The sequence below is a fragment of the Triturus cristatus genome, chromosome 2_2, assembly GCF_964204655.1.
Source record: "Triturus cristatus chromosome 2_2, aTriCri1.1, whole genome shotgun sequence".
In the NCBI taxonomy this organism is placed as follows: Eukaryota; Metazoa; Chordata; class Amphibia; order Caudata; family Salamandridae; genus Triturus; species Triturus cristatus.
Genome location: NC_140582.1, coordinates 1,047,393,256 through 1,047,415,391, shown reverse-complemented (window position 1 = coordinate 1,047,415,391; position 22,136 = coordinate 1,047,393,256). Strand labels below are relative to the sequence as shown.

General features: G+C 45.5%; 1 protein-coding gene across 10 annotated transcripts in view; it reads left to right on the top strand.

Annotated features, from left to right (window-relative positions):
- RNF4 (ring finger protein 4) overlaps positions 1–22,136 on the top strand; it is a 265,770-nt gene that overhangs the window by 69,443 nt on the left and 174,191 nt on the right. For all 10 annotated transcript variants that reach the window (XM_085642535.1, XM_085642538.1, XM_085642539.1 and 7 more), the window contains one exon: positions 9,808–9,928. In XM_085642535.1, the coding sequence (XP_085498661.1) occupies positions 9,808–9,928 (121 nt within the window). The remainder of the gene's footprint in view (positions 1–9,807; positions 9,929–22,136) is intronic.

The following is a 22,136-nucleotide window of genomic DNA, read 5'->3' as shown; positions in this document are numbered from 1 at the left end:
AATGGCCTGACGCTCTGCCCTTAGCACTCCTATCAACAAGAATGACTGTGCATTCACGAGTGGGACTTAGCCCCTACGAAATCGTGTTTGGCCGCCCGGCCAATATATGGGGAGTGCCAAGACCGACAAAATTCAGTGAGATCGAACATCCAGTACTGCTAGATTATTTGTATGAATTGACGGCTAAATTGCGTGTTTTACACCCACAGGTGCATGATACCCTGCCTCAGGTCTCTGAAAGCTCCGGAACACCCCATCAATCGTGGATCATGGGTGCTGGTCAAAAATTTTCAGCGGACAAATGATGAGCCCCGCTGGACCGGCCCCCATCTCGTCCTTCTCTCGACTAGATCAGCTGTTCGAGTGAAGGGGAAAAAGAACTGGATTCACGGCATTCACTGCTAGAGAGTCCCTTTGCCTTTGCCTTACGACCAGTGGGTCCAGGAAGGGATCGCTGACTCAGAGACTGAGAATGTGCCCTGTTTTCTGCCGTTTAGTGATGCACGAGTAAAAGGAACGCTTTCTGAGAAGGAAAGCGATGACATTTTGCAAGAAACTGTGCCACCGTCAATTCAATTGGACACTACAGAGCCTGAACTCTTGTTTCAAGACCAAACAGTACCTACAAGAAGTCGGTACAATTTGAGGCCGAGAACTATGGACAAATAAAAATTCTTTTTCATTGATATTTTTGAGTAGTGCAACTCTCTCTTCCATCTGAGAAACTTTCTTATTTTTTGCTTTTTCGAACCGCCATCCGGGTTCAGCTGTAGGGTCGCGGTGCCAAGACTTTGGGGTACAAGCCAGAGACGTTAGGTCAACGGTCTGGTTGGTCTAGGGCGTTCCCTGGACTGACAGGTGTACTCCTTAGCAGAAGACACTCATCCGCCGCGGACAGCACGATTAGAGGATGGAGTTTTTCCAGATGAAGAGACCCGCTGAGGAAATACATTTTAAGAACAGAATATGTAAAGTAATGAATAGCAAACGTTTTGTAATATTATGTCTGTTTGTCCTATTTAGCATGATGATGTTTTCTAGGTTATGTATTATTGTCTTTTCAAGTACCGTTTACACCCACTACACAGCCCATACCTCCTCCTACTGTTTCCTCACACTTTCCACCCTCTGCCTGAACACGAACAAGCTAGACGTGCTGAGTTCGTAAACAACTCATTTATTCAACTCCTGCACCAGCACCAACTAGTTATGAATACGACAAATTGCTGGGTGTGTGGTTTGATGCCACATACCATTAATACGGGTATCCCATATCTAGTGCTGCCGTTTAGCTATAATGGGTCATCATGGGCATTCCAGACTATGTTCCTTTTTGTGCTTGAAACCTACTCCCGCGACCACCGCGTTCCACTAGACCTAGCACGAACAATAAGGCCTTTATGAAAGGAGTTGCTGATATGAGCAGAGATATCGATGCATATTCATCTATTCCCAAGGATGAGTTGCGAGCTTATTTGGGTTGGAACGCGACGGGGTATAGCATTCGTCTGGGCGAGAAACAGCGTAAAAGTTCATCCCCGATTTGGGTCGTACCCCACATAGGTTGGTTCTGTTTACAAGGTAATGGTCAGAATCCAAGAGCTCAATTAGGGAAGAGTGACTGTGCTGAAACGTACACTTTCCCATCAGTTTTCCCCTGCGTTTTTGACTGCCAAGGGTACATACTTTGTTTGTAATGATCGAGCATATACATGGTTGCCCCCAGATTTCTCTGGCACGTGTTATGTTGCAAATTTGCTACCGCCGACATTTACTGCCGCCTCTGATTATCACAAGACCAGAGTTGTGAGAGGCGTTGTTAGTAAGGAGGATACTGCCGGTCAGGAAGGAGGAGACTTTTTCCTGGGTTTCCTGCCGTTTTGGGGACCAATGGTCAATAGTAGGAACCTGAGACAACTGACTCGTGTAGTTGAAACCACTGTTATTGTAACGGCTGGTGCCCTTGGTAACTTGACAGCTGAGCTCCAAGCGGATCGCCTCATGACGTTGCAGAACCGTATGGTTCTAGATGTCATACTTGCAGACCGTGGTGGGGTATGCAAGGTTATCCAATCAAGCTGTTGTATTTTCATACCAGATAGTGCTCCGACAGTCTATCAAGCCATCTCCAAACTGCATAAGATTTCCGAATCCATTCATGTGGATAAAGGAGACTGGTCGATGACGGGGTGGTTCTGGGGACTGATATCAGCTTGGGGATGGAAGATTCTAATAGTCACTGGGACGATCTTAGCCATTCTTTTCCTGTTCTGTCTGTGTATACAGTGTGCTCCTGTAATGTGTAGCCTCTGTGTTCCATCATGTGTAAGGAAACCTGTATCAAGGGACGAACTAAGCAATCGGATGATGCTACAGCAGCATCTTCATGACTTTATGAATTTAGACCTGGACTCAGATTAGTATGAGTATAGTTATTGCCTATGTAAGGGCAAAAGGAGGGTCTGTGGTACTGTAAATTTCGGAACCATGTTGGTAGCATGGTCCTACCCTGTCGATTTTGGTATCAGCGAACCGCAAATGACTAATGCGGTATGTATGAGTGTTTTCGTCATGTTTCACCGATGAATTCACCGCGTACACGATACTACATGTCGAACCCTCGGGTTCCATTTTAAAAGGGTAACCATTTTGTGGTTGCCCTCACATAGGCTGCGCATTGAGGCCATGCTTAGGCCTAAAGGACACGCAATCTTTCCATGACTTCTGTGTGACCTATGCAAACTGACTCCGCTGCCCGTGGTCAGTCCTGCCCGGCCGGTTCCTTTTACTGCGGCCTTATGGGATTAGCATCAGGGCCCAACACATCATAAAGTCGTGTATCCCACGCGACTCCTGACTAATCCCTTTCACACCTGACTCGGTTTCCTACTTTATGGCTTGTTTTACGAGTAGGAGGTGTCCGTTTTATTGGGGTCTGCTGCTATCTGATGAGGGTTCTGAGCCTCGATGGGTAAATAATTATGTGCCGACCGAGCTGAAATGTGGGATTATCATCATGACTGTGCTCTTTCTTTGAAGCGAAAATATGTGAACGACCACTTGTAAAAGAGGGGCGGTGTTGCCCAGAGCGTAATATTCTGTATATAAGAAAAGAATGGTTTTTGGTTAGGAGCAGTCTCCTGAGAACATACATCGTGTTGTACTTCTCGGATACCTGTGATTGGTCTGCAGCCAATAAAAACGATCTTTGACTTCACCTAGAAGACTCTGTGTTTCTGTGGTCCAAGACAGGAAGAACTCGAAGTCTTCGGGTGTGTTCCCTGGCACCGCTGGGTTGGTTCTGAAAAACCCAGTACTTCAACCCAGCCTGCCCAGGTGGTGCCGGGGCAGCATTTGTATACATCTTGGCAATGGTAAAGATGTCAACGTTTACGATATACCATTATCGTAGTATGGAACATGCTATAGAATGAATTAAATGCAAATAAACATTGTTAACTAGAAACATCAATGTCACAAGGTCCATATGTAACTTGTCGTACAGAGTCATCAATCGTAGTATGTGCGTACAGATATAACCATTCACAGAATATACACCCAACATTTGATCATTATGGCAGATCATCATTATGTAACTTAGAAGCAATAGGTTCAAGATATAGACTCCGATAATCAGCCCACCGCTTCCAAATCTTCAGGTGTTTCTGGGGACATCCCCGGGCTAAGAAAATCGGTAGCTCCAACCCCTTGGAAAAATCAAGGCCCCGTTTCCAGGCCCCGACCAATGGAGGCGAAGTCGCCTTCAAAACCTTGGCAGTGTTGCAATTGGCGAGAGTGAGCCCCAGGAAGAGCAAATGCCTCTTGTATCTTTTGCCACTAATGCCCACCGTAATGTGGAGCAGAGCCAGGCGCGGTGACTGTGGAACATCCAACCCCAACACTTCGGAGAGACAGGTCAGCACTCCCTGCCAGAACCGCACCAAAGCAGTACACTCCCATATCGCGTGGAGAAAGGTGCCCTCGGCAATTCTGCAGCGTAGACAGGTGAGGGGGGGGGGGGGATGTGATCATCCCTGCCCGCCAGAGCCTACAGCGAGTAAAATACACACAATGAAAAAATTTTAATTGTATAAGGCGAAGGCGCGCAGCAATGGCCACCCCACGCGGGACTCCAAGCCTCAACCCAATCATCCTCATCGAGTGGGCCCAGGTCATTCTGCCAAGACTCTCTGGTCTTAGTGAGTGTGCTATGACTATTAGTAACCAATGTGCGATATATCGTGGCGATCTTAGGTGGGCCCATCTCATCAAGAAATACCTTCGCCTCAACAGGGTTAAAGCCAGGAATACCGTCTTGCTGAGCAAGGTACGGGGATAACGCATGGCGAAATTGTAAATATTTATAAAAGTGAGACTGAGGCATTTGGAATTCAGTTTGTAGCTGTTGGAACGATTTCAAGGTCTGACCACGAAGGACAGCACCTACTGTTGAGATGCCAATAGAGTCCCAACCCACGAAGCCTTGTAGTTCAGCCAAGTGAAGCAGGACGACATTACGCCGAAGAGGAGTCTTTCGTAAGTTTGGCCCAACACCCCATCCTACGCAGCGCCTGTCGCCATATCACAAAGACCGTCCGATTTGCGGGTGGTAGCAGTTTGAGCGTCTCTCCAGAATATAAAATTGTGTGCAGAGATTTAGTGTCCACTAGCCAGTCAGACAGTGTTGTGTTAGCACCTAGCATGTATATGTTTGGATGGTCCAGATGGGTCTTAGTCACTGTATCTAGTAAGACCTCTTTAAATGTAGCATTGCTGAATGGTGGTCTATATATTAAGAGAAAGGAGTAAAGAATAGATGAAGTAGGGTGACATCTTGTCAATCGGAGTTCGCAGCGGTCTACGATGTGGTTTTCAATTTGTGTTTGAGATTTTTAATGTTATTTTTTGGATGGACAGGCCTCCTCCAGTTTTACCAATATGATTTTCGTTGATGCGAAGATCTGTTGGAATGGATTTGTGACATGTGCGCGAAGTCTTCACTCGACCTGGTCTCTAATGAAGGTGAGGTCTAGTGTGGTTTCTGAGGAAAATGGTCCTTGCTTTGAAGTGTAAAAACCTGTAGTAGTTTTGTTGTTTTCCTCTTTGTCTGAGTGTTTGTGGTGATTGTGCGATGTAGTATGGGAAGAGGAACAGGAGTACAGTACAGTTTGGTGTTGGTGGGGTGAGAGGTAGTGTGGTTGCAGTGGTAATGGATGGGAGAATGTTTGGGTCAAAAATTCGCAGGTTCAAGACGTCGTGTGTGTGGACCTTTTGTGGAGGGTAGTAGTCTTGTAACTGCTATATTGTCTAGTGGTTTGAATGAGGTCCAGAGGAATTTAGAGTTGATGTGTTATTTTTGGTAGGCTCTGTAGTGGTTTGTTATGTTGTCTGAGAGTTCACATGTTAGTTGGGGTGGTTTAGTAGGTATGTTCACTCGGGAAAATGTATAAGAGTTATGTGTATTTAGTATGGAATAGTAAAAAGGTAGTAATAACTGATTAACTTCCTGTGGTGGAGATGCGTAGTTTCTAGCCCTAGGCTCCTTCCAGGCCCAAACAGACAGAAGCCTTAACCTTCCGCCCATAAGCCCTAGATTACAATATCCCTAGAGATCAGCAGACCTGGGCCAATGGGACCCCTAGACCTAGGAACCATTTGGAACCTATGTTCTACAACTAATGGGAGTTCTAACCGTAAGAACCAATTGAAGGCCTAGCTCCAAACCCTAGAACCAATAGGAAGCCAAGCTCTAAGTCTTAGAACCAATAGGAACTATAACAATAGGAACCAATAGGAGGCCAGTCCCTAAGCATTAGAGCTATTAAGACCCCTAACCACTGCTAGGAGGCCAGGCTGTAAGCACTACAACCAGTGGGAATAGTAGCTCCATAGATCTTGTGACCTTAAGCTTAGGTGGCTGTACAACATGGGAGGAGAGGAGGAAGGCCTGTTCGGGTGACTGGGCCGAGGCCCAATCGCTTAGCTTACAACAGGTGTGCAGAGGGGGAAGGGAGATCCTGATTAGTTCTTGGTAACAGACTTGCCCAATACACACCTTTCAGTTCCTGTTCAACACAGCAGGTAATGCCCAGTTTCAAGCCGCTAAAAATAAATGCTGTGACACATTTAAAATCCTTCTCTTACCAGCCCACAGGCCAGTACTAAACAGATCCCCCGAACACAATTGAACACACACAAAACAAATTAAGAAATCTACACACTTGATCTAGGCTTTGGGATAACTTTTTTGCCTTTGTCTTTGGGGGCGGGGGGCATAGAGTTTTTTCTTTTGTCACTTTAGTAAATGGGGGGAAAAAAGGGGTAAGAAAAGTTAGGCAGGTGCATGCACACAGACATTAGAATAACATGTTTAGTTGCACAATTGCACAGCAAAACCCACCTGCTCCTACCAGCTTTGATCTTGCCTTGCTCTCTGTGCTCCTCAGGGCACTCAAAAGCTGGTGATGGGGCTTGGGGGGCGGGGGGGGGGGGGGGGGGACCAAGAGAAGGTGCTGTGTAGATTTGAAGAGATCCTCAAAACTTCAACATTGAGGGTGGACAATTTTGACCATATTGGATGTGGCTAGAAACAGCTGGGGCCAGTCTCAATCTTTCAGTATTTGGAGTTTAACATCCTTTGTACAATACTTGACCAGGGATGTGGTTGTAAAATCTTCATTTTCAACAAGAATCTCCGCTATTTAGTGTAGCGGGCATAGAGCCTCTACACTCACATTATTTTAGGAAGCATCTCTTTAAATATAATCATTATAATTCTACATACAGGACATTCCAGACTCCAGGACTACTGAACAGCACCATTAATGGAATCACATAATCATACCTAAAGGAAGAGATACAGTTTAGTGGCTGTTTCTGTCCCTGCACCCGGACCCTCATGTTGCAGTAACCACATAATTGAGTATAGGCAAATGGACTTGTCTGTTTATGCTTCACATTGTGAATTTGTGTAATTTGTACATGCATGTATCGGGGGGTGTGGAACTTAATAAAATATCTACTTTTCCACTGGCAGATTGCTTCATAAATCTACTTGTCCTGTTAAAACCAAAAAAACAAAAAAAAAAAAAAAATCCACTTAACCCGTTAATGCTCCTTTAGTGCCATGTAATGAGGCGGCAAATTATAACATCGATCTCATTACAAAAGAGTTCTGACAATAGCCTCTGATTATGCCAGGGCTCAAACTATAGAAAGGTTTGAATACATGCAATTCATTTATTATACCACCTTTCTGCAGATCTACATACTGGGGCTGGAGGTAGCGGTAGGCATTAGTTCCATGTTTGGAATGCCCTTTTGATGTGTGCAAACCTGCTAACTTGCATGTTTTAAGGAGTTTCAACACCTCTATCTATTTTTTTCCCCATTCTGAGAAAATTTACTCCTGACAAGGGCAGAAGTAAAACTTCTTCCAAGGTTGGGAAAAAAGTATTTGGAGGGAAAGTTAACTTGTAAACGTTCAACAGATTTTCGCATGAGCAATTCTTCACGTGCATATTTATTCATGCTAAAACGCAGTGCATAAATATTTACTAGGAGTAAGATTTGTTTGCCTGCTTCTGTAAATTCTTGTGAACTTATGTAATGTGTAAGTCTGCACTAATTCCTGAGACCACATAACTCTTACTGTGAACATACATGGGTGGGAGGCCAGAACAGTGGGTGGGGGGAGGAATCTTTAGAATAAGAAATGGTGGTTTGTAATGTTAAGTTTGGAATGATTCACATAATGAGAAGTTGTTTGTAAATTATAATGGTCATCTCTCGTGAAATGTGATTTACACATGGACAATGCTCGAAATGTGGTATTGTAAAAAATGAATATTGTTATATATGTATGTACCATCAAACAGCGGTAACATTGTGATATCATTTGAATATGACAAAATCAATAAAATTGAGTTTTAAAAAAAAAGTGTAAGTCTACTCTAATGCAAGTACATATGCCCGGGGTGCATTTCTGTGACTTTCATTGGGACTTAGAACTGGGTCTCTAATTAGGTCTGGCGTTAACCGAGACCTTTTGTTTTTATTGAAATTCTCTCTCTCAGCTGACTTTACTGTGAATGACAGAATGTTGTTCTTTCACAAGGAGCACATTGGCACACAAAGTAGTTTTATTTAGTGCCAGGAACTACTGTGGCTATGTGTGCTTTTTGAGACCAAAACATATTTTATCTTTTTGCCAATGTTTTAAAACTATTAAGGCCCGGTAGATCACGCAACAATAAAGTTATACAAAAACCATGTCATAACAGGACACACGTTGACAAAAACAAAAGGCTGACCACCAATGCCAGACCAGTTGGCTTTGCCAGTGATTTTTTATTTTCATGTTTCCCATAATCTTGTTGAAACTCGTCACATTGATTTTCCCTTATTTTACTAAATGATGCTTCAAAGAAATGGCGCCTACAATTTCACTGTAGTAGCAAAACATTTATTTTTCTAGTTGCTTTTTTTCTGATCATTTCATTTTGAAAGCAAAGAATCCTCATTCTTGCTTTTAAGCTTCTGCAGATATTTGGATCTAATCAGAGCGCATTCTGGGAGCATTCTACATAGTCTCGTATTGTTAAACTTTGCAAACGTGTATACACATTTTTATACAGGACCCACTTTAAGTATTGTAGTCCGAGCTTACATTTCCTCAGAGCGCTCACCATTCTAAAAAAAAAAAAAAAAATTGCATTAATGAACCATAAATACAAGTTTGAACAGCATTAACATATTGACACAGATATTACCTTAACTGCAGACAAATTCCTCTCCCTGATGTGCTACTGTAAACTGGCAGCCAAAGGGCTTGTGCTTCAGGGGGTTGGGCCTACTTGTTTCATGGACTAAATAAATATGAAACCTTTTTTGTCGGACCCAAAATAATGTCCTGGGAATCTTGGCATCGGGCTTTAGGAATTTCACACCCCTGATGTATGTACATTTTTATATTCAAAGCAAACACAAGGAGGTGATGGACGGAGCACTGAAACTTCTCAGACATTCACCCCCCGTCGCAGATCTGGGTTGAATCTATCATTCCTTAGCTCACTTATCCACCTCAGTTCATACCCAGCTGTTTGCAAATCAGTCTTGACCCTGTGCCTCATGGGAACAGTCCAGCACGGTCTTCTCTGAACCAGAAACAAGCATCCTGCTGATGAGGGGTGATACCCCAAAACCGGTCCCAGAATGCTTGTTTATGTTTCAGGGACGACATGGCGGTTTAGGCTGGACTGTTCCCATATACGGAAAAGCTTACATGAATGACAGCGTTGGCTGGTCAATCTTGTGAGATGCTCCAGAGTCATGCAGCTTACTCCGTAGGCATAATTATTGGCTGCACTACAAGCTTAATCTTGTGTTAAACACTACAGCAAAGTGTACATTTGGAAGGTCTGTTGAACTGTTGGTTGTGCTCCTTTAGTTGGTTGTGATTCTCAGCCAGGTTCCAATCAGATTGGTCACCATTTCAACTTGACACTTAACCTCTTTCTTTTTTGGGTATATTTGTTTTTAACTTATCTATGCTTTTTATGTGGCTAAGCATCATTGCTGAATATTCAGTTTTATAAATCCTTTTTAATTCAAGCAACGAGGTTGAGATTTAGCCAGGCTGCTGTCTGAATTGAATGTTTTAGTTGAGGCTCAGAGTTCCAGTTGTTTAGTGGATCTCGAACACCACATCGATTGGCTGGCTTCACAATGCATGTCATAAAAGAAAAGACCTCACATTCTCTTCACTAATACTTTTCCATTAATAACAAGCTATTTTCATTTAAACAGAGCCAACGTAGACAGCGTGGACCAGCAAGACCTAATTCTAGATTACAACGGAAACGGAGAAGATCCACTACATCAACACCAATGGCAACACAAACCGAAACAATAGAACTTGAAGAAAATGGTAGGTCTACTTGACCGTGCCTTAATGATTAATTTACTTGATGAAGTAAATATTCGCTGTGCAGGCCAATCATATCTAGCACAAAAACAACCCTTGACGATTTTGTCCTTTTTGGGTGGTCATGTCAGTTCTTGAAAGACAGCCTGATATCAATTGGTGAGGAAGGTAATAGTGTAAGTCTTAGAAACTAGTTTCCCATTGTTTTAGCCATTCTGAGGATATAAACCGCATGTCCTCTGGACTCACGCTGGTGTACTAAGGACTTTAGCTAACACTGTGCCACTCCTTGCAATGTCACAATGTTGCAGTTGAATTTCACTGGATATAATCGGTCACTGTGGCAGTTGTAATTAAATCTGTATCCACAGCCTTTCAACCACTTGTCATGACACTCATCAGATAAGCAATTCATGTACCAGATGTTCCTTTTCAGCCTTAAACAACTCTGATTCTACATGCATAGAAAATCCAACACATGTATCATATGGAATGTCTCTCATTCACCCATCCTGGCAAGGTGCCTACTGACTACTGCAGTTACAGTCTCAACAAAAATCAGCCAAGTTAAGGAGTTAGGGGGACGCGTCTTAAAACTGATACACTCAATCAATGCATTGTAGGACAGATCAGATTCATCCTTCCTTGTAAATTTGCTTTAGAAGTTTTTTGTTGCTGAAACCTACCATTCAGTGGTCTGGTCGATAATTGTTATGGTCTGAGTGACTAACACTATTGGGCTCTTTTACATCAGACAGCAAGGGGCACTTGATTTCACATTCGCTTCCAGTTAGCTGTGTAGCTGTCTGGACTGTCACCCAAGCAATGTTCCTATTTGCCTAACTTTGGATTCCCACAATCATAAAGCATCTTCACTTCTATTTCAATTTAAAACCGAGGAATTCTTCGGCACCCTCTTGGCCTTGAGATTCTTAAACATTCAGAACCTTCAGCAGTTCCGTAATCCACCTAAACACAAGTGTATACTGATTGTCTCTTGGATGGAACAATGATGTGACGGCAGCCATTTTAGGACTTGGTAATCCGTCCCAAGTACATTTTAAAAAAAAAAAGCCACAAAATAATGACATGGAGCAGGTTAAGGATTCCCTGATCCCATACCTTGAGGATCTCCACTGTGGCAACAACTATTTCCTTTTGTCTTTTTTTTTTACATTTAGCTGCTAATTTGCAAAGGATCCGTGAATCTGCAGTAAAATGGGGGGTGGGGGGAATGTGGTGCGGCGGTGTATACATTATATTTATGGGGAGGGTGCACAGTTGCCCCCTCCCCAACCTGTAAGAGGCCATGGGGACACTGCCTACCAGGGTCCGATGTTAATGAACGTGCAGAGTACATGCACCAACCACCCCCCTCCCCCTGAGCCATACATGGGTCCCCAGGGACTGGCTCCGGAACGGTGTCCCAGGGCTCCCAACCCCCAGGACACTATCTGTTTCCCTGGGCAGGGAAAAGTAATGTTCTCCTACCGGACAGGAGTACAAAGCTGAAAATACATTGCATTGCTCCCGGTCCCTGGGACTGAAATAACTGCTGCCACGAGAAATGCCTGCTCCCGTTGTGCCCCGAGGGGGGTTAACAGGGTAGCCAGCATGACTGCGGGGGCCCTAGTCCTCCCCTTGCATTCCACACTGATAAACCTTCGTCTAGGTGGGCACAGGACACCCAAATTCAAAATAATAAATACAAAGTGCCGGATTCCTGCAGGAGCAAGGAACCAGGGTGTCCGTCGAGACCCTGTGGTTCCCCCGGTAGCCCCAAAGAAAAATGTGTGGGGTGCCCTAGGTGGGCACCCCTTAAATTAATAAACAAGCATTTGCAATGCAATAGGTCTCGCTTTTGACAATGCAAATAATGCCTTTTATTTTTGTTTTCGTTTTTGAAACATAAATAAAAGGCATTGTCATTTACAATGCCAATAGCTTAAACTCGCTTAAATGCGAGATCTATTGCATTGCAAATGCTTGTTTTGACCGGTTGCTGCTATGTCAGCCCGGTGACGCTAGGACACTTCCCTCCCTGCTCGCCCTTTAACCTGCCAGTGACTGCACAGAGGCTCTCGCACAGATGCGGCAGCGGGGCACGTACCGCACCGAGAACCCATAGATGAGCTGTGTGTGGATCAGACATTCAAGAGGTGCCCACCCATTCAAGAGTGCCCACTGAGGCAGAAACACTGCACCTAAAATGCACCCCGCCGGATTTGGAAATTGTATTGGGGAGGGGGGCGCCTGCCATGTACATTTCTGCCAGTCCAGTTATCTTACTGTTTACTATTCAATCTTCACTATTTTACCTTTGAAGCCAGGTAGCCGCCTTTTTTAATGTAAACAATTCAGTTTTAATATGGACTGTTTTACCTTGTGTCCTGTTCCCGCCTATCATTTGTTTAATTAAAAGCTGACGTATTGTCCTTGGCTCGCGGTGCTGCAGTAGCGAGTTTGATTCTGATATTGCACATTTCGGATGTTCTAAATAGTGCTTTAATCTTGGGACTCGGCATGTTTGTAAGCGCTGACAATGTGAGCTCAAGGAGGGTGAGAAGAGGATAAACAGGAGAGATCTGTGGAGGATCAAACAGCGTGTGAAGTAAGGGGAAGCCAGGATTTCAGCCGTATCGCTAGCTTGCAACCTCGCACTTCAGACACGGGACCTAACTTGTACGCGCTGCTTTCTGCAAAATAATCGAATTCAGTTTGAGGTTTGTATCGGGCATCTAAAGACCCTCCGGCCTCGGTGCGCTTACAGCGAAAAAAGGACAGGGAAATAAAATACATGAGTAAAGACTTCAATGACCTCTTAATGTTTATGTATCGGCAGTATGTCATCTAACAGCCCGATAGAGCCTGCTACCTCTAAACTGTTTTGCTCGATGCGAAAATTGCAAGGGCTAAAGCTCCGCACTGCCTCAAAGGCAAAGCGGCATCAGATCTAAGAGATCGCCACCAATGGGATGTTTGGCGTAATGAAGTAAAATCTGCATAACAAACCAGGCCAAACCAAATAGTAAAAAAGGCACACAGCAAAGCGTAACATTTTTAACTGTATGAGGGTGAAAATAACATGATTCTTGGAAAGTAAATGCGGCATGGACACGCTACGTATATAGATAGTAAATGCGGCATGAAAACTGAAATAATGTACGCCAGGGCTTAATGAAGGGAAAGCGCCAGTGAAAATACACTTGCTATTGCCCCGGAAGCTGTGTGCATAAAATAGTACTGTTAACAGATACACATCCAAGTGTGTGAGCCCACGAGTGCAAAATCCAGTCCGTAGGGGCGAGCCAGAAGGGAGACCGGGCGGTCACCAAAAAGCCTCGCTTTCAATAGAAAGCGAGGCTTTAGCATAAACTGCGACATGTGCGAATGGGAAGCATAGGCGGTGCTTGTAGCCCACTTCCAAAGTTGACTTGACAGCAATAGATCTCACCAGATCGAGCGAAGCTTGCGCTGCGACGCTAGGCGAGACCTAATAAGTGACAGCTCATGCGCGCCCCCATGACATGAGGCCGCCTGCATGCGGCCTTGGGGCTTCCCCACAGCCCAAATTTAACTGTCTCTCTTCTGCGCTTCTCTTCCCATATTGCATTCTCACTTGTGTACGTTATCACCGGCAGCTCCACATTTGTCCTCTATTTGTTTACCCTACCTGTGGCCCCATGTTAGCCCCTCCATGCTCCCCTTTGCTCCAGCCTTGTACCCACACCCTTGTGTTGATTCTGTCTCTATTACCCACAGTCCCCCTTGTTATTTTCATCACCAGCATTGATTTCTGTACCCCTTTATTTATTTTTTTATTCTAATCGCTTACAAGAAATAAAACGAAGCTGCAGTTCCTACAAAACGACTCTGCCCACTGCTTCCAAAGCTTTTATTTATTTAAACTTTAAGCCATGCCGCATATCATTGAGAATGCTGTGCTGGATGGGTAGCTCCATCAGCAAAGCCAATAGGTCTTGAAATAAAGAAATAAAGAAACAAATAGGACCTGGGGAGACTTTGAACCATTTATTAGGGACGTACAGCCAAGTTCAATTTGACATTTAGGAATATGACAATTCAACCATGTATATACGCACTTTACTACTGGTTAGAAGGTGAAAAGTGCACAACATTCTAAAGCCAGCTAAAATTTAGGGTCCAGCAAATGCGAAAAAATGCTGGGTGACCACACAGAAAAGGTGGATTTTGTACAGACCATGCCTCAATTCATATGGTAAAATCGAATGAATGAAAAATGGGTATGAAATAAACTGGTCTTTCTGAAATGTGCACAAGATACTGAGTTTAGAAACTATGCTTAGTTGTGCACGTCTGAATTTAGTGTTACCCATATTATAATGTAAGCCAAAAATGTAGAGAAATCCATTTGGTAACAATAACACGTTTTACTATTGTGTTCCTACACGTTTCCCGCTAGAAACTGCATCCTACTTATGTGGCTGAGCCTAGTGCCTGTGACACAAAACTCTGACTCAGAGACCTCCCATTCCACCAAACAAAACCACCTTCTTTTTGCGATGTGGATACATGTGTAATTTGAGCCCTGGCTTGTTGCCCTCAAGTGAAACCTATCAAACCTAGACATTTCTGAAAACTAGACACCCATGGATATCCAATGTGGTGTGACTTGTTTGGATCCAGCTATGTTTTCTTAGCGATAAGGTCTTACAAACTTTGAATAAAACATGTATTTTCCTCACATTTCGTGTGAGTGTTTCCTGGAAGCTGCGGCGATCCACAAAATTCCTAACATCCAGCAATCCCACATGTTGTCCGATTAAAAACAGTACCACACTTGTGTGGCTGGGTTTAGTGACCATGACCCAAAATACCCAAAGATACGGCGTGGAGAAATACAAAAATTATCTGAGAGAAAAACACCCACTTTTCAGATGTCGATAACTGCAGAATCTGGGCCTGGCATCTAGGGAAACCTACCAAACCCAGATATTTCTGAAAACTAGACACCCAAGAAGTCCAAGGAGGTGTGATGTGTGTGGGTGCCATGACATTTTTTTTACCCATAAGGTTTTGCAAACCTCAAACTCTGGCTACAATCAAGCATTTTCTTCTCCTTTTGTATCGGAGAAAGTTCAGGATGCTTTGTGGATCCACTAATTTCTACCACCCAGCATTCCCACACGTCCTGAAAACAATGGTACCACCGTTGGCACCACCACAGCCACTGCCCACACTCTGAATGCCAACACCTCCAAAGCCCTGAGTTGCATCCTCCTCAACGTACACTCCCTGCACACACGCTGTAGAGATCTGGGACCTCCTCGACAGATGTCGCCTCCTTCACAGAAACTTGGACAAACTCCAACTCTGCCCCAGACATCGCCACCGCCATCCCGGATGGATACAGGCTCCAGAGGAAGGACCGCCCCAACCGCTAGGGGGTGGACTCCATCGCACACAGGAGCTCCCTCTGACTCACGACCTCCAGCTCGAGCGACAGCCTGCCCACCACCGAACACACATTCATTTCCAGATCCAGACCAGCCCCAGAACGACCCTGAGAGGCATCCTCGCCTACAGACCCTCAGTCTGTGACCTACGTACACCATCGCCGACCTCATGGTGCCCCATACCATAGCCTCCTTGGACTACATACTCCTCGTAGACCTCAACTTCCACCTCGACAGCCTCAGCGACCCGAACTCTGTCACCCTCCTGGACAACCTCGCCAACCTCTGACTGAAACAACTCGTCACCACCCCCAAACACTAGGCAGGACACGCCTTCGACCCCATTTTCGCAGGAGGTAACCACAGCCACTTCAGCTACACAACGCAACCCCCGTCGACTGACCACCACTGAATACAATTCCACTTCGACAACCTCACGGCACCCAAACCTGTGCTTCAACCACCACGAAGAATTTGGTACAAAATTACTGGGGAGCAGCTCCACTCCACCCTCAACTGCGATGCCCTCAACACCCCGACCAACGCCAACCTCGCAGCCAAAGAACTCCACAGATGGATCGTCCACTGTGCAGATGAGCTTGCGCCCCCTACCTTACCCAACAGACAACTCCCCAGGAAGACTACCTGGTTCACCGCCGTTCTCCAAGAATGCAGACGCACCTGCAGACGTCACGAAGACCTGGAGAAATAGCAAATCCTCGTAAGATCGTGCCTCCTACAAAAACACCATGACAGACTACCACCAGCGCATCAAATCCACCAAAAGGACTTTCATCCAGAATAAGATCCTGGTCCAACACCAGCAACTCCAAGGAACTCTTCAGCATCATCCAGGAATTCACCAAACCCCCAAAGTGAAACCACGGACATCACCTCCTCCCAGGACCTCTGCAACAAGCTTGGATCCTATTTCCATCTGAAGATCAAGGGCCTGTACAACCACTTCAATGACCTGACTCCTGATACCTGACTCCGAAACCACTCCATCCTCCAGCAACATCAGCCGGCCCACCATCTCCTGCACCCCTCCCACCACCAAAGGAACCACAGCGACCATGAAAGGCATCCACTCAGGAGCGCCATCGGAGTCCTGCCTCAGTACATATACCACAGAGCCTCCGCCCTCGCGACGCACCATCAACCCCACCTTCGAAACCGTCACCGATGACTGGAAACGCACAGAAGTCTGACCCCTAGTCAAGAAGCCCTCTGCATATCTCACGGACCTCAAGAACTACCGACCCTTCTCCCCTCCATGGCCAAATCCACGAGAAGACAGTCAACATCCAACTAACGAAATTCATCAAAGAGAACTCTGTCCTCAACCCCTCCCGATTCCGCAGCACAGAGACCGCTCTACTCACCGCCACAGACGTTATCAGCACCATTCCCGACCAAGGACCTACCGCAGCCCTGATCCTACTCGACATCTTTGCAGCCATGGACACCGTCTCCCTCCGCACACTCAGCACCAAACTCCACGAAGCCGGCATACAGGGAACCACTCTCGACTAGCTCTGCTCCTTCCTCGCATGTAGAACCCCAAACAATCAGACTTCCACCCTTCCTCTCCGTACCCACAGAAATCGACTGCGGAGTACCCCAAGGATTGTCGCTCGGTCCCATGCTCTTCGACATCTACATGGACCCCCTCGCCAGACAGCACGAACGACACCCAGCTCATCTTCTCCCTCACCAAGGACCCCATCACCACTAGACTTAACTTCCAGGAAGGAATGAAAGATGTTGCATCCTGGATGAGCAGTAGCTGCTTGAAGATCAACTCTGGGAAGACCGTTGTCCTCGTTCTCGGACCGTTCCCCAGGGCATTGGACAACTCCTGGCGGCCACTGCCCTTGGCAGCCCCTCCCCCACGGACCACGCCCAAAACCTCGCTTTCCATGACCTGACAGGTCAACACCATCGCATCCACCTACTTCAACACCCTCCGCATCCTCCGAAAGACCTTCAAATGGATCCTCGAATTAAGAAAGGCCGTCACCCACGCACTCATAACCAGCAGACTGGACTACGGAAACGCCCTCTATGCCAGGATCAACAAGTATCAGCAGCGCAGCCAGTCTCGCCCTCGACATGAACACATCACCCAGCACCTCCGCAACCTCTACTGGCTCCCTGTCGAGGAAAGAGTAACCATCAAGATAAACACCCATGCCTTCAGGAAGACCCTCAAGACCTGGCTTATTGACTGACCGAAGCAGCTACCCCCCCCCCCCCCCCCCCCCCAATCCCCCAAGCGCCTTGGGACCCTCACGGGTGAGTAGCGCTCAACACTCCCCTGATTGATTGCTTGATTGATTCTTGTGTGCCGCTGACTATTACCCGTGACAGAAATCTATCGCACCAGTGTCCATGTGAAAATTGTATATGCTTTGCATGGTCCCTGGTGTGAAAACTTAGTGGGATCCACACAAGTCACACCACCCTGGACTCTTCTGGCTATTAAGTTGTCAGCAGTGTCTGGGTTTGTCCGGTTTCCTATAAGGCCATCCACTACTCAAGTACAGACTTATACCGGTTGGTTAGAGCGCCTCCAGGAGTGCTAAGGTTAAAGAGCAAATCCTGATAACCGTATCAGACTATTGAAGTCATGACTACTGCAAGTGAGCCATAAAGGTTCGTCAACGCACCAGCCACTTTCACATGCCACACCCAATGATATTCATACTGCCAGCCATGCACCGAAAACAACAGTTGCATCCGTATGCTGCAGTGATTCAAGGACCCGTCACACTTTGACACCACACACCTGAATCATCAATTACACTGCCTCTCGCCCAGTCCCGACCAATCTGCATACAAACATACTAGCTGAAACCCTCTACACACATACTGCCAGACATGTTGCAAATTAGTTCCTCGACAAGCTTCAAAACATCCCAAATGAAAAGAACCATAGACTAAGTTTTTACTGCTTGTCCGGTATCTGCCTCCCACGAATTTCTAAGTGATACCCTATGCATGCCAGGTGAACTATTCCTAACGCCGCCTGGTACTGCCATGTGCGGCTCAGGAAGTTGTTTCTTTCGTGTGCCTATAGCGCTCTCACTGTGCTTAAGCCAACAAATTCCAGTTTGTGTATGTAATTTGGGGAGTGTCCGAGCATGCCTTTGGAACAACGTTACTCAGCATAACTATCTTTGAAACAAAGATACATTGGCAGAAGAAGACTGTCTTAAGTTCCCTAAAGAACACTTCCAAAACTATTAAGCGCTTTAGCTTTTGGGACACTGGGTACTTTGTGATAACATTCCCGCCGCAGGTATTTGCAGTACTATGACTATAAAGTACTTGCCATTCGACGAACAGAACCATATCCACATTCTACCTGTGAATGAAGGTGGAAAGCTGGCCATAACCAAGACCAGGTTGTAAAGATTAGAGGGAACAATTTAAAAGGCTGCTTATACAGACTTCCCTGCCTCTTTCCTTGCTTAGAACAACATTATTAATCAGTGACATTGTGTTCCTGCAATAGAGGTAAAGAGTCGACAGTCTGCAAAGTGCTGATTCTGCATGCATGCAACTGCATCCACCGCAAATAAAGTAGAGGCTCTTACTTCTGCAGCAGTAAGACTTTCAGTTAATGCCGACTGAAAGTCAAGGTCAGACCTCAGTCTTCCTGTGGTGGTCTGATGCTAAATGACATGCACATATATTTTGCCAACTGGATCAGCAGGGTAAACCATTGCTTATACCATGTGTGAGTTTTAGGGCTCACATTATGACTGAAGTACCTGGTCAATCTTCTCCTCTCTGCTCCTGTACTTGTACTGAAGTATACTGTTGGGCTTGTGAACTTCGCCACCTAACCCCAAGTCATGATTGAGGAAGTGCTATCAGACCGTAGTGAGCACTTGTACATCCCGCCTAACCAAGAATTTGACTGCAAAGTATTCAGTAACACAGCATGTGTTTTAGGCTTTTTTGGAGCTTCTCATACACTAGCTCCATTGGGAATCCTTTGCAGCGACATCAAAGAAGGGTTGGACAAGCTCCAGTACAATATTGGCACTGATACCTCGCGTGGTAGGACAGTCTGCAGTATTTATAGCGAAGTCATTCCCTGTATATAATCTCAGGCTGTGTATATAACTAGTATGTACATCTTGATGCAGTTATGAGCCTTTTGTGCTTGGTTTGCAGTGCCTGAGTAGCAGTCACCCATTATACAGGATCAAAGACTCCTCAACAGTTATTTTCGTTCCAGGAGTATAAATCTCTGGAAACTTGGCAGACAAATGTTTCACTACAGGCTGCATTTTGAACAACCTGTCGTGGTCTAGGTGGTCCGGGGCCAATACTGCAGAATATCTTTGAAATGTAGCATACACTGTGACATCAAAAACCTATTTCTGTTCATGACTGGTGTGAAGCTGGGTGTTGCCCAAACGGTACGAGTAGACCAGTAGAACTGTATGCTTTGTTTGTGACCTATTCCCAAGTTGAGCAGAAGGCCCAGAACTTTTTTTTAAATACCCAAGAGAATTGATAGTTCCTGTGTGCCCTAGAATGAGACCCAAAGTGCCTCCATGCTCTCTCAAAACCTGTTCAGCATGCACATTTGTTTGCTGCATAATTTCCTCAAGGAAGTCAACCTAAAACCGCCTACACTTGCTGGTCCGCCACTGCTCCCACGGAAAGGACCACTTCCATGTACTCCATCCACTCGGGTACTCCTTCAAGACCTGGCCCGCCTTTGACCTTCTCCAAAGGTCGCAAGCCCATTTACAGGATCTTCACCCTGATCCTCAATTACTCCTTCTCCACTGCTACCTTTGTGAACACCTGGAAACACGCCACCATCCTGCTGCTACGGAATAAACCAACTGCAGATTCAACTTCACCTGCAAACTACTGACCTATCTCCCTACTACCATACCCAGCAAAATATTTGGAGAAAGAAATCAAGAGATTGGCAAAATAACACAACAACCACCTCCTTAACCCATTCCATTCAGGATTCAGACATAGCCACAGCCAGAGACTGGCCTCATTGCCTCCACTAATGACATCCAGCTCATTACCAGGGCGACACTGCAACCCTTCTCGTCCTCAACCTCTCTGCGGCTTTTGACACGGTCTCCAACCTGTTCTTCATCCTACACCTCCACGAGATAGAGATTAGCAGAGCAGCTCTTCACAGACCGCACACATATGGTCATCCTAGCTCCCTACACCTCTGAACCCTCCGGTCCGATCTGTGGCGTCCCCCAGCGGTGATCTTAGACCAACGCTTTTAAAGTTGATATGGCTCAGCTTGCCAACATAGTCTGAATCCATAACCTCAACATAATCTCATGTGCCAACGACACACAATTTATGCCCTCCCTCTTTCAGGACACCACCAACACCCAAGTAAAGTTGTTTAACTTTGTCAAAAGTCAGCCTCTGGATGAAATCAAACAGCCCTATCAACTATGTTAAGATGGAGGCTATACTCTTTTTAGCTTGGTGGCCATCAGAACTGGGACCAACACATACCCCATCAAGCCAAGCCAAACACCTTGAAATTGTGATCAACATCCGAGTGTAGACTTCCAGTTAGGTCAACTCTGTCACCTTTTCTTGCTTCCACACACTCAAGTTCCTCAGATGGATCTGCCGCAGCGCTCGATGAGCTATCACCCAAGTCCTAATCCCCTTCAAGCTAGACTATCGAAACATACTGCCTCTGAATCTTCATCAAACTCACCAAGAGACTCTAAATCATCCAGAACTTAGCAGCCTGACATGCACTAGTTCTTCCACCTTGCACTCACACATTCAATCACCTCAAGGACCTCGAATTGTTTCCTATTCACAAGAACGTCCAGTTCAAATTACTCACTCAAACATACAAGGCACTCCACAACCTACGTCCCACTTACCTGAACAACTGAATCAGCAGTCACACCACCACCAGACATCTTCTATCTGCCAGCCGTCTGCTCGCCTCTGTCCTGCAAGTCCAAAGAGCCTGAGCGCATTCTCATACTTAACTCCTAAAGCCTGGTATGAATTTCCCCTTCACATTCAAACCATAAGCTCACTCCTAGAATTCTGTAAGAAACCTAAAACATGTCACTAGTAAAAGGTCTCAGTCAGGCAGCACCAATTCTACCCCTCCCCGCCTTGTGTCTCAAAGCACCAGGGTTCCCACCTTGGTGATGTGCATACTTTACAAGCATCCATAACATTAACATCCAGGAAGAGACTGACTTAGTCACTAGGCAAACAATTTACTGTACTGACTGTACATCCAGTGTGTGCAGGGAATGGGGGAGTTTAGTACTGAACTACATTGGGGCTTCCGAGAGAGAGCACTTAGTACCGGATCCTGCCTCAGATCTATCCTCCAATACATCAACCAAGGCACAGTTAACCTTCCTTTTGAAATTTCTGTCCTATATGGAACGCAGAAGTACGCTTACAAATCAGTGTGCTACTGTGTGTGTGTGAGAGATGTGTGAAAGAAGTACAAAATAGATACATTAAAAGATCTTAGCTCTATGCTGTGAATCAAAGAATGTCTCCAAAGATGCTAAAAAAATGAAAAATGAACAAACTATTACTTCAACTTACTGCATAAGCAATGCCACAGCTTACTTCATGGGACTAGTGGAGAGCTCACTCCGGCCTCTGATAATTTATTTTGGCACTGGCAAGGCTGCCATTTATTAACATGTTGCTGTTCTCAAACAGCTAACATCTAGTAGATAAAAATGTTTTATTTAAAATTGTCAGGATTC